At 48.9% G+C, this 12942-nt stretch overlaps 1 protein-coding gene across 1 annotated transcript in view; it reads left to right on the top strand.

The window, feature by feature from the left end:
• itga10 (integrin, alpha 10) overlaps nucleotides 1-12942 on the top strand; it is a 177623-nt gene that overhangs the window by 11736 nt on the left and 152945 nt on the right. Inside the window, exon 2 of the mRNA XM_078204773.1 lies at nucleotides 6315-6426. Coding sequence (XP_078060899.1) covers nucleotides 6315-6426 — 112 coding nt within the window. The remainder of the gene's footprint in view (nucleotides 1-6314; nucleotides 6427-12942) is intronic.

Below are 12942 nucleotides of genomic sequence, written 5' to 3' on the forward strand. Positions count from 1 at the left end.
AAATACATGTTCATAAATCAGGCTCAACTACATGTCCTCGTAGCTTTTTTTATTCATTCCTGGGACACGGGTGTTGCTGGCTGGCCAGCATTTATTGCCTATCCCTAGTTGCCCTTGAGAAGGTGGTGGTGAGCTGCCTTCTTGAATCGCTGCAGTCCTCGTGCTGTGGGTTGACTCACAATGCCGTTAGGGAGGGAACTCCAGGATTTTCATAGAATCATAGAATCCCTACAGTACAGAAAGAGGCCATTCGGCCCATCGAGTCTGCACCGACCACAATCCCACCCAGGCCCTACCCCCATATCCCTACATATTTTACCCACTAATCCCTCTAACCTACGCATCTCAGATCACTGAGGGGCAATTTTTAGCATGGCCAATCAACCTAACCCGCACATCTTTGGAAACCGGAGCACCCGGAGGAAACCCACGCAGGCACGAGGAGAATGTGCAAACTCCACACAGACAGTGACCCAAGCCGGGAATCGAACCCAGGTCCCTGGAGCTGTGAAGCCGCAGTGCTAACCACTGTGCTACCGTGCCGCCCATTTTGACCCAGCGACTGTGATGGAACGGCCGATATATTTCCAAGTCAGGCTTGGAGGGGAACTTGCAGGTAATGGTGTTCCCATGTATCTGCTGCCCTTGCCCTTCTAGATGGATCTTTGGTGAATTGCTGCAGTGCATCTTGTAGATGGGACACACTGCTGCTACTGAACGTGGAGGGAGTCATCTCAGAGGGAGGGAGTGGATGTTTGTGGATGGGGTGTCAATCGAGCGGGGCTGCTTTGTCCTGGATGGTGTTGAGCTTCTTGAGTGTTGTTGGAGCTGCCCCCATCCAGGCAAGTGGGGAGTATTCCATCACACTCCTGACTTGTGCCTTGTAGATGGTGGACAGACTTTGAGGAATCAGGAGGTGAGTTACTCGCCGCAGTGTTTGTTCTGGTCAATAGTAACCCTAAGGATGTTGACGGTGGGGGATTCAGTGATGGTAACACAAATGAATGTCAAGGGGCGGTGGTTAGAGTGATGGTCATTGCCTGGCATTTGTGTGGTGTGAATGTTACTTGCCACTTGTCAGCCCAAGCCTGGATATTGTCCACATCTTGTTGCATTTGAACATGGACTACTTCAGTATCTGAGGAGTGGTGAATGGTGCTGAACATTGTGCAATCATCGGCGAACATCCCCACTTCTGACCTTATGGCGGAGGGAAGGTCATTGATGAAGCAGGTGAAGATGGTTGGGGCCTCGGAAACTACCCTGAGGGACTCCTGCAGAGATGTCCCTGCAGCTGAGATGACTGACCCTCCACAACCATCTTCCTATATGCCAGGTATGATCCCAACCAGCGGAGAGTTTGCTCTCGATACCCATTGCTTCCAGTTTCGCTAGGGCTCCTTGATGCCACACTTGGCCAGAGATTGGCTGCTGGCCCTTCACCTTGACACAAGCATGAGTTAACTGGGAGGAAGAAGTGTTGGCAGCAAGGATGTATTCCTTTAGGAAGTGTTTGCTGTAGTCACATATGCTTTCATATTACAGTGGAAACTCTGCATCTTCAGCTTAGTTGTAGGTGGTTTATTCATTCCTTCGGGGGCTGCTGTTTAAATACAGCAACGGACAACTCTTTCAAGAGAGACTTCCTGTAACTTAGCAACCCCCTTCACTTGCCAAGTTAATTGCGAACAGTAAATTTCCTCTGGCAAACAGCGGCTTCTGTTTAAAGCATTCGCTGTTGCTGGAAGTTCAGTGAGGGGAAGGGTAACTGAACTCTCCCAATGGATGTTTCTGAGGACTGACGAGAGTTGCTAACAAACCAGGTAGTGGCTCGATCAGGGAGGAGTGGGCGTTTCATACGGTCCTGAAAATTCAGCCAATTACAAATGAGTCGCTGTCATTGTGTCTGTGGACAATTTGCAGGAAGAGCAAGGCACTCAACTGGAGGCCAAGCAGTCTCCTTGCTGGTTCAAAATACACAGCAACCTCATACTGTCTGGTTAAGGAAACTGTCCCCATCAAACACTCCCAGGACAGGTACAGCACGGGGTTAGATACAGAGTAAAGCTCCCTCTACACTGCCCCTCATCAAACACTCCCAGGACAGGTACAGCACGGGGTTAGATACAGAGTAAAGCTCCCTCTACACTGTCCCCATCAAACACTCCCAGGATAGGTACAGCACGGGGTTAGATACAGAGTAAAGCTCCCTCTACACTGTCCCCATTAAACACTCCCAGGACAGGGACAGCACGGGTTTAGATACAGAGTAAAGCTCCCTCTACACTGTCCCCATCACACACTCCCAGGACAGGTACAGCACGGGGTTAGATACAGAGTAAAGCTCCCTCTACACTGTCCCCATCAAACACTCCCAGGACAGGTACAGCACGGGGTTAGATGCAGATTAAAGCTCTCTCTGCAGAGGGTCAAAAACACATCATTGTTAAAGAAAGGCAGACTTTATTGAATGTGTTTCAGAACCTTGGGATGTCCTGACATGTTGTGCAGCCACTGAAGTACTTTTGAATTATATTCACCCTCGTATCGTAGAAAGGCAGAACAGGAGAAAAAACTCTAAATTGTGAGGAAGAAAAATGTTACAAAGGTGCGATTCTGTGGACACAGTGTAGACATATCCCCACAAAGAAATCCAGAGCCCTGGTTATCCAGAAACACAGTAAGAGTTTTAACAACACCAGGCTAAAGTCCAACAGGTTTATTTGGTAGCAAATACCATTAGCTTTCGGAGCGGTGCTCCTTCGTCAGAGATTTCCACTCCATCTGACGAAGGAGCAGCGCTCCGAAAGCAAATGGTATTTGCTACCAAATAAACCTGTTGGACTTTAACCTGGTGTTGTTAAAACTCTTACTGTGTTTACCCTAGTCCAACGCCGGCATCTCCACATCATGACGATCCAGAAACATACAGGCTGTGATGAAGCAGGAAAAGAAAGCTAATAACAGTGACAGAAGATTGAATACTGTAGAAAGGCTTGAGGAGTAGAGAAAGTACAAGGTTAAGGTAAAAATGAAAATTAGGAAATCGAAGGGAGGCTATGAATGAACGATGGTAGGTAAAATTGAAGAAAATCCTCAGATATTTTACCAATACGTTAAGAGCAAGATAATAATTAAGGAAAAGACTGGGCTTATCAGAGCTGTACTTGGGAACTTGTGGGTTAATGCAGAAGATGTGGACAGCATTCTCAATGATACTTGCTCTTTATTTTCACTAAGGTGACAAATGGTGCCGACATTCTACTTAAAAAGGACAAGTTTATTTATTAGATACGAGTAAGGCTTACATTAACACTGCAATGAAGTCACTGTGAAATTCCCCCAGTCGCCACACTCCGGCGCCTGTTTGGGTCAATGCCTCTAAGTGTGATACAATAAGAATAGCGAGGGGAAGTAACAGAGATAAATAAACCAGGACCAGATGGATTGTATCCCAGGCGCTTGAAGGAGACTAGAGAGAAAATAGTGAATGCTCTCAGGATCATTTAGGGCAGCTTGGTGGTTGGCACTGCTGCCTCACAGCTTGATTCCAGCTTGGGTCACTGTCTGTGTGGAGTCTGCACTTTCTCCCTGTGTCTGCATGGGTTTCCTCCGGGCGCTCCGGTTTCCTCCCACAGTCCAAAAGACAAAGAGAACAAAGAACAAAGAACAGTACAGCACAGGAAACAGGCCCTTCGGCCCTCCAAGCCTGTGCCGCTCCTTGGTCCAACTAGACCAATCGTTTGTATCCCTCCATTCCCAGGCTGCTCATGTGACTATCCAGGTAAGTCTTAAACGATGTCAGCGTGCCTGCCTCCACCACCCTACTTGGCAGCGCATTCCAGGCCCCCACCACCCTCTGTGTAAAAAACGTCCCTCTGATGTCTGAGTTATACTTCGCCCCTCTCAGCTTGAGCCCGTGACCTCTCGTGATCGTCACCTCCGACCTGGGAAAAAGCTTCCCACTGTTCACCCTATCTATACCCTTCATAATCTTGTATACCTCTATTAGATCTCCCCTCATTCTCCGTCTTTCCAAGGAGAACAACCCCAGTCTACCCAATCTCTCCTCATAGCTAAGACCCTCCATACCAGGCAACATCCTGGTAAACCTTCTCTGCACTCTCTCCAATGCCTCCACGTCCTTCTGGTAGTGCGGCGACCAGAACTGGACGCAGTACTCCAAATGTGGCCTAACCAGCGTTCTATACAGCTGCATCATCAAACTCCAGCTTTTATACTCTATACCCCGTCCTATAAAGGCAAGCATACCATATGCCTTCTTCACCACCTTCTCCACCTGTGTTGCCACCTTCAAGGATTTGTGGACTTGCACACCTAGGTCCCTCTGTGTTTCTATACTCCTGATGACTCTGCCATTTATTGTATAACTCCTCCCTACATTATTTCTTCCAAAATGCATCACTTCGCATTTATCCGGATTAAACTCCATCTGCCACCTCTCCGCCCAATTTTCCAGCCTATCTATATCCTGCTGTATTGCCCGACAATGCTCTTGGCTATCCGCAATTCCAGCCATCTTCGTGTCATCCGCAAACTTGCTGATTACACCAGTTACACCTTCTTCCAAATCATTTATATATATCACAAATAGCAGAGGTCCCAGTACAGAGCCCTGTGGTTAGGGTGCTGGTTAGGGTGTATTGGCAGTGCTAAATTCTCCCTCAGTGTACCTGAACAGGCGCCGGAGTGTGGCAACTAGGAGATTTTCACAGTAATTGAGAATGTTTGATGGGGGACAGTGCAGAGGGAGCTTTACTCTGTATCTAACCCCATGCTGTACCTGTCCTGGGAGTGTTTGATGGGGACAGTGTAGAGGGAGCTTTACTCTGTATCTAACCCCGTGCTGTACCTGTCCTGGGAGTGTTTGATGGGGGACAGTGTAGAGGGAGCTTTACTCTGTATCTAACCCCGTGCTGTACCTGTCCTGGGAGTGTTTGATGGGGGACAGTGTAGAGGAAGCTTTACTCTGTATCTAACCCCATGCTGTACCTGTCCTGGGAGTGTTTGATGGGGACAGTGTAGAGGGAGCTTTACTCTGTATCTAACCCCATGCTGTACCTGTCCTGGGAGTGTTTGATGGAGGACAGTGTAGAGGGAGCTTTACTCTGTATCTAACCCCATGCTGTACCTGTCCTGGGAGTGTTTGATGGGGGCAGTGTGGAGGGAGCTTTACTCTGTATCTAACCCCCATGCTGTACCTGTCCTGGGAGTGTTTGATGGGGGACAGTGTAGAGTGAGCTTTACTCTGTATCTAACCCCATGCTGTACCTGTCCTGGGAGTGTTTGATGGGGACAGTGTAGAGGGAGCTTTACTCTGTATCTAACCCCGTGCTGTACCTGTCCCGGGAGTGTTTAATGGGGGACAGTATAGAGGGAGCTTTACTCTGTGTCTAATCTCGTGCTGTACCTGTCTTGGGAGTGTTTGATGGGGGACGGTGTCGAGGGAACTTTACTCTGTATCTCATCCGGTGCTGTACCAGTCCTGGGAGTGTTTGATGGGGGACAGTGTAGAGGGAGCTTTGCTCTGTATCTGACCCTGTGCTGTAGCTGTCCTGGGAGTGTTTGAAGGGGACAGTGTAGACTGAGCTTTATTCTGTATCTAACCTCGTGCTGTACCTGTCCTGGGAGTGTTTGAGGGGGACAGTGTAGAGGGAGCTTTACTCTGTATCTAACCCTGTGCTGTACCTGTCTTGGGAGTGTTTGATGGGGACAGTGTAGAGGGAGCTCTACTCTGTACCTCACCCTGTGCTGTACCTGTCCTGGGAGTGTTTGATGGGGGACAGTGTAGAGGGAGCTTTACTCTGTATCTAACCCCATGCTGTCCCTGTCCTGGGAGTGTTTGATGGGGACAGTGTAGAGGGAGATTTACTCTGTATCTAACCCCGTGCTGTACCTGTCCTGGGAGTGTTTGATGGGGACAGTGTAGAGGGAGCTCTACTCTGTACCTCACCCTGTGCTGTACCTGTCCTGGGAGTGTTTGATGGGGGACAGTGTAGAGGGAGCTTTACTCTGTATCTAACCCCGTGCTGTGCCTGGCCTGGGAGTGTTTAATGGGGGACAGTGTAGAGGGAGCTTTACTCTGTGTCTAACACCGTGCTGTACCTGTCCTGGGAGTGTTTGATGGGGACAGTGTAGAGGGAGCTTTACTCTGTATCTAACACCGTGTTGTACCTGTCCTGGGATTGTTTGATAAGACTATAGACTCCTTGTGCCTGACCTCAGAGTTATTGCTGGGGAGTATGCAGGGAGTTTTAGTCAGTGAACTAACCATCTTCAATACTTTTCACTAGGCCTCAGTGACTCATTCAACATCAATGTGAAGGAAGCGAGGATCTTCAAAGGACCAAGGAAAAGTCAGTTTGGATATAAAGTTCTACAACATGAAGCAGATGGTCAGAAATGGTAAGCTTGCCAATCAGTTGGCTTTAAACCAAGTCATTTTATTTATTAGTCGGCTTACATTAACACCGCAATGAAGTTACTGTGAAAATCCCTTAGTTGCCACACTCCGGCCCCTGTTCGGGTAACACTGAGGGAGAATTTAGCACGGCCAATGCACCCTAATCAGCATGTCTTTCAGATTGTGGGAGGAAACCGGAGCACCCGGAGGAAACCCACTCAGTCACGGGGAGAACGTGCAGACTCTGCACAGACAGTGACCCGAGGCTGGGATTCGAACCCGGGTCCCTGGCGTTGTGAGGCAGCAGTGCTAGCCATTGTGCCACCGTGCCGACCCTAATATGTCACGACTGTCCTGGTCAGAACCTGGTGTCTTAAAATCCTTTCGGCACAAACTCTCTTTATTGTTCTGATATTGTTCTCCGTCATGTACTGAAAATCGAATGGGGGCGTTCCATGTTCCATCCCGACAGAGCTAAACACGCTGTCAGCTGGGACGGGAAAAACTGCTTCTGTGCATCTAGATTCGAGAGAAATAAATTATCCAGGATTCCCACTTGGTTAGTATTCACTGACCCCCTGCTGACTGGATGTGGGTGACATCAGATATAGGAGCAGAACTAGGCCATTCGGCCCATCGAGTCTGCTCCGCCATTCAATCATGGCTGATAGGTTTCTCAACCCCATCCTCCCGCCTTTTCCCCGTAACCTTTGATCCCCTTACCAATCAAAAACCTATCTCTCTCTGTGTTAAACACACTCAATGACCCGGCCTCCTCTGTGGCAATGAATTCCACAGATTCACCACCCTCTGGCTGAAGAAATTCCTCCTCATCTCGGTTCTAAAGGGTCGTCGCTTTACTCTGAGGCTGTGCCCTCGGATCCCAGTCTCTCCACGTCCACTCTATCCAGGCCTTTCAGTATCCTGTAAGTTTCAATGAGATCCCCCCTCATCCTTCTCAACTCCATCGAGTACAGACCCATAGTCCTCAAATGCTCCTCATATGTCAAACTTTTCATTCCCTGTATCATTCTTGTGAACCTCCTCTGGATTCTCTGCAAGGCCAGTGCATCCTTTCTTAGATACAGGGCCCAAAATTGCTCTCAATACTCCAAATGTGGTCTGACCAGAGCCTTATAAAGCCTCAGCAAGGTACAAGTCAGGAGTGTGATGGAACACTCCCCACTTGCCTGGATGGGAGCAGCTCCAACAACACTTAAGAAGCTCGACACCATCCAGGACAAAGCAGCCCCGCTTGATTGGCATCACATCTACAAACATCCACTCCCTCCACCACCGACGCTCAGTAGCAGCAGTGTGTACTATCTGCAAGATACACTGCAGCAATTCACCAAAGATCGTTAGACAGCACCTTCCAAACCCGCCACCACTTCCATCTCGAAGGACAAGGGGCAGCAGATACAGGGGGAACACCATCACCTGGAGGTTCCCCTCCGAGCCACTCACCATCCTGACTTGGAAATATATCGGCCGTTCCTTCACAGTCGCTGGGTCAAAATCCTGGAATTCCCTCCCTAACGGCATTGTGGGTCAACCCACAGCACGTGGACTGCAGCGATTCAAGAAGGCAGCTCACCACCACCTTCTCAAGGGCAACTAGGGATGGGCAATAAATGCTGGCCAGCCAGCGGCGCCCATGTCCCACAAATGAATTTAAAAATAAAAGCATTAGATCCCTGCTTTTGTATTCTGATGCTGGGGGTGAGGATGTGGTTATGCCGTGTGTGGCCAACCTAGGCTGCTGGTACCTGGACACATGCAGACTGACAACTTGAGCAGAGTGCTGGTGGATAAGGAGACGGTGTTCACGAAAGTGATGAAAGTGAGGAGGTGTGGGATAGAGGGAAAGTTGGCCGATTGGATAGGTAACTGGCTGTCTGATCGAAGACAGAGGATGGTGGTGGATGGAAAATTTTCGGATTGGAGGCAGGTTGCTAGCGGAGTGCCACAGGGATCAGTGCTTGGTCCTCTGCTCTTTGTGATTTTTATTAATGACTTAGAGGAGGGGGCTGAAGGGTGGATCAGTAAATTTGCTGATGACACCAAGATTGGTGGAGTAGTGGATGAAGTGGAGGGCTGTTGTAGGCTGCAAAGAGACATAGATAGGATGCAAAGCTGGGCTGAAAAATGGTAAATGGAGTTTAACCCTGATAAATGTGAGGTGATTCATTTTGGTAGGATTAATTTAAATGTGGATTACAGGGTCAAAGGTAGGGTTCTGAAGACTGTGGAGGAACAGAGAGATCTTGGGGTCCATATCCACAGATCTCTAAAGGTTGCCACTCAAGTGGATAGAGCTGTGAAGAAGGCCTATAGTGTGTTAGCTTTTATTAACAGGGGGTTGGAGTTTAAGAGCTGTGGGGTTATGCTGCAACTGTACAGGACCTTGGTGAGACCACATTTGGAATATTGTGTGCAGTTCTGGTCACCTCACTATAAGAAGGATGTGGAAGCGCTGGAAAGAGTGCAGAGGAGATTTACCAGGATGCTGCCTGGTTTGGAGGGTAGGTCTTATGAGGAAAGGTTGAGGGAGCGAGGGCTGTTCTCTCTGGAGCGGAGGAGGCTGAGGGGAGACTTAATAGAGGTTTATAAAATGATGAAGGGGATAGATAGAGTGAACGTTCAAAGACTATTTCCTCGGGTGGATGGAGCTATTACAAGGGGGCATAACTATAGGGTTCGTGGTGGGAGATACAGGAAGGATATCAGAGGTAGGTTCTTTACGCAGAGAGTGGTTGGGGTGTGGAATGGACTGCCTGCAGTGATAGTGGAGTCAGACACTTTAGGAACATTTAAGCGGTTATTGGATAGGCACATGGAGCACACCAGGATGATAGGGAGTGGGATAGCTTGATCTTGGTTTCAGATAAAGCTCGGCACAACATCGTGGGCCGAAGGGCCTGTTCTGTGCTGTACTGTTCTATGTTCTATAAAGAGGAACAAGCTGGGAAAGGAGGAATCTGTATTGGTGAAACCAGAGGAACAGGAGACGAGGTGAATCTGCAAAGACACCGAACTGCAAACTCACAGCCTGACGTCCAGTTCCCACTCAGCGAACCTCTGCCCCACAGAGATGTTGCAGTAAATTCTCACCACCACATTATTGCCAACTTCATGCCTGACGCTGATTTAACTCCGACTCTGGCCCTGAGCCTGGGAAACAGCTGCTTCCTGCCACATCCCTGCATGTGTCTGAATTCTGGACAGCCCAGTTCCAGCTGTCCTCACCTGTCTGCTCCTCGCTGACACAGACTCACTGAATTCAAGCCTGGAACACTATCGGTGGCGCTCGTAGGTGATCCATGACAGAGTCCGATGTTAGATCAGTAAAGGCATTGAACTGAGCCAAGGCAGAGAATTTAAATCTGAGTTACCACGGACTGTACGTTGGTGAAGGGGCGAATCTCAGTTCAGAAAAAAAAAACATTTGCTCTGTGGTCTTCTCTTGCTCTGCCAAGTGCTGATACTTGCAGACGGAGAGAGGGGGAACGGTTCCACAGGTGCTGGTTACCTCCCAGTGCTTCACACAAGAGGTACTCTGTGTGAGCTCAGGCAGTGACTATCAATGAGATACTCTGTGCTTTGGGAGGGGTGGGGGTAACTCACGCAGATGGAACCTGCCTCCACCTCACATCCATCCAGAGACACCCCTTCCCAGCAGGGTTTACTGGATAGAGGATTAGGCAAAAGAGACCTTGGCTGATATCCACTTGTCCTCTCCCTCGGGGGCACTGAAACTGTTGTTGGCGGAGGTTGGCTAACGCGAGGAAGGCCGGGATGGAACGTGGGGATGTGTTGATTGCTATGACTTGGCCCCTCCAAGCCTGCACCGACCATGCTGCCCGACTGAACTAAAACCCCCTACCCTTCCGGGGACCATATCCCTCTATTCCCATTCTATTCATGTATTTGTCCAGACGCCCCTTAAAACTCACTATCGTATCTGCTTCCACTACCTCCCCCGGGAGCGAGTTCCAGGCACCCACCACCCTCTGTGTAAAAAACCTGCCTCGTACATCTCCTTTAAACCTTGCCCCTCACACCTTAAACCTGTGCCCCCTAGTAATTGACTCTTCCACCCTGGGGAAAAAGCTTCTGACTATCCACTCTGTCCATGCTCCTCACAATCTTGTAGACATCTGCGTACAACGAATTAACACTGTGTCTCCTGCCGACACTGATCTGAGGTGGTGCACATCTCCACACACGTGCGGCAAACCTCAAACTGAACCTCGAATCAGAAATTTTTTTTAAAATTGTGGGAACATGGGTGTCGTTGGCTGGGCCAGCATTTATTACCCATCCGTTGTTGCCCAAGGGCAGTTGAGAGTCAACCACATTGCTGTGGCTCTGGAGTCACATGTAGGCCAGACCGGGGTAAGGACGGCAGATTTCCTTTCCCTGAAGGATATCAGTGAACCGGAGGTTAGATAAAACATGATCGATATGTTTATTCCTATTACTGACTTGAATAAAAACCCATCAGCCAGCCAGCCAATTTCACAACCCATTTTTAAGCTGCCTCAGGAACTTCCAAAGCAGGAATACAAAACTCTGCTTTGCTGCATTTTGAAGGGAGTTTGATTTGATTTTGATTTATTATTGTCACATGTATTGGGATGCAGTGAAAAGTATTGTTTCTTGCAACATTGTACGGACAAAGCATATCGTTCATAGAGTACATAGGGGAGAAGGACAGGAGAGGGGGCAGAATATAGTGTTGCAGTTACAGCTAGGGTGTAGAGAAAGATCAGCTTGATAGATAATAGGTCCATTCAAAAGTCTGACGGCAGCAGGGAAGAAGCTGTTCTTGAGTCGGTCGGTACGTGACGTCAGAGTTTTGTACCTTTTTCCTGATGGAAGAAGGTGGAAGAGAGAATGTCTGGGGTGCGTGGGGTCCTTGATCAGGCTGGCTGCTTTCCCGAAACATGCATTGTATTGGTAGCAAACACAGTCATAGGTTTAGGTTAACTCTGTACAGGTGGGGGTGCACTCATTGGGTAATGAATTCTACATCTATAAAGAGACACTTCACTCTCGGCAGAGTGTAAAACGACAGTGGGACTGAGTGTACTGTCAACTCCCGAAATTATATTTTTCATTTAAATTGGTAGGCTTCTTTCCAATTTTTCTTCTGTTGCAAATAGCCTGAGAGTCCCCCTTCAAGAGGTTGTCCATTGTTGGAACTCCGCCACCTGCAAGTTCCCCTCCAAGCCACTCACCATCCTGACTTGGAAATATATCGGCCGTTCCTTCGCAGTCGCTGGGTCAAAATCCTGGAATTCCCTCCCTAACGGCATTGTGGGTCAACCCACAGCACGAGGACTGCAGCGATTCAAGAAGGCAGCTCACCACCACCTTCTCAAGGGGCAACTAGGGATGGGCAATAAATGCTGGCCCAGCCAGCGACGCCCATGTCCCACAAATGAATTTTAAAAATGTGGTTTATTCTTTATTTGATTGCTCAGAGGAAAAGAATATAAAGAGAACTTACTGACACAGGTGGTGAGTTGCAGGATAAGGGGCTATAAGGTTGTAATGTCTCATTACCGTAGGGCGGCACGGTAGCACAGTGGTTAGCACTGCTGCTTCACAGCTCCAGGGTCCCGGGTTCGATTCCCGGCTTGGGTCACTGTCTGTGTGGAGTTTGCACATTCTCCTCGTGTCTGCGTGGGTTTCCTCCGGGTGCTCCGGTTTCCTCCCACGGTCCAAAGATGTGCGGGTTAGGTTGATTGGCCAGGTTAAAAATTGTCCCTTAGAGTCCTGGGATGTGTAGGTTAGAGGGATTAGCGGGTAAATATGTGGGGGTAGGGCCTGGGTGGGATTGTGGTCGGTGCAGACTCGATGGGCCGAATGGCCTCCTTCTGCACTGTCGGGTTTCTATGATTCTATGATTTTGTAAATAAAGCTGAGGTTGTTTCCTGGGCTCTCCCTTCACCAGCTAACACCAGTTTAATACCAACCCACTTTCATGGAGTGACAGACCCTTCACACTGTGGGAGTGTTAAATATGGGCGGCTCTGTGGCACAGTGGTTCGCACTGCTGCCTCACAGCGCCAGAGATCCAGGTTCTTGCTCTCGAGGGAGTGCAGCGAAGGTTTACCAGGCTGATTCCGGGGATGGCGAGACTGATGTGTGAGGAAAGATTGACTAGGTTAGGATTGTTTTCACTGGAGTTCAGACGAATGAGGGGTGAATCTCATAGAGACTTATAAAATTCTAACAGGACTAGACAGGGTCGATGCAGGGAGGATGTTCCCGATGGTGGGGGGAGTCCAGAACCAGGGGTCACAGTCTGAGGATTCGGGGTAGACCATGTAGGATAGAGATGAGGAGACATTTCTTCGCCCAGAGAGTGGTGAGCCTGTGGAATTCATTACCACAGGAAGTAGTTGATGCCAAAACATTGAATGTATTCAAGAGGCGGCTGGATATAGCACTTGGGGCGAACGGGATCAAAGGTTATGGGGAGAAAGCAGGATTAGGCTATTGAGTTG

Source organism: Mustelus asterias, unplaced genomic scaffold, assembly GCF_964213995.1.
Source record: "Mustelus asterias unplaced genomic scaffold, sMusAst1.hap1.1 HAP1_SCAFFOLD_443, whole genome shotgun sequence".
NCBI classification, from domain to species: domain Eukaryota; kingdom Metazoa; phylum Chordata; class Chondrichthyes; order Carcharhiniformes; family Triakidae; genus Mustelus; species Mustelus asterias.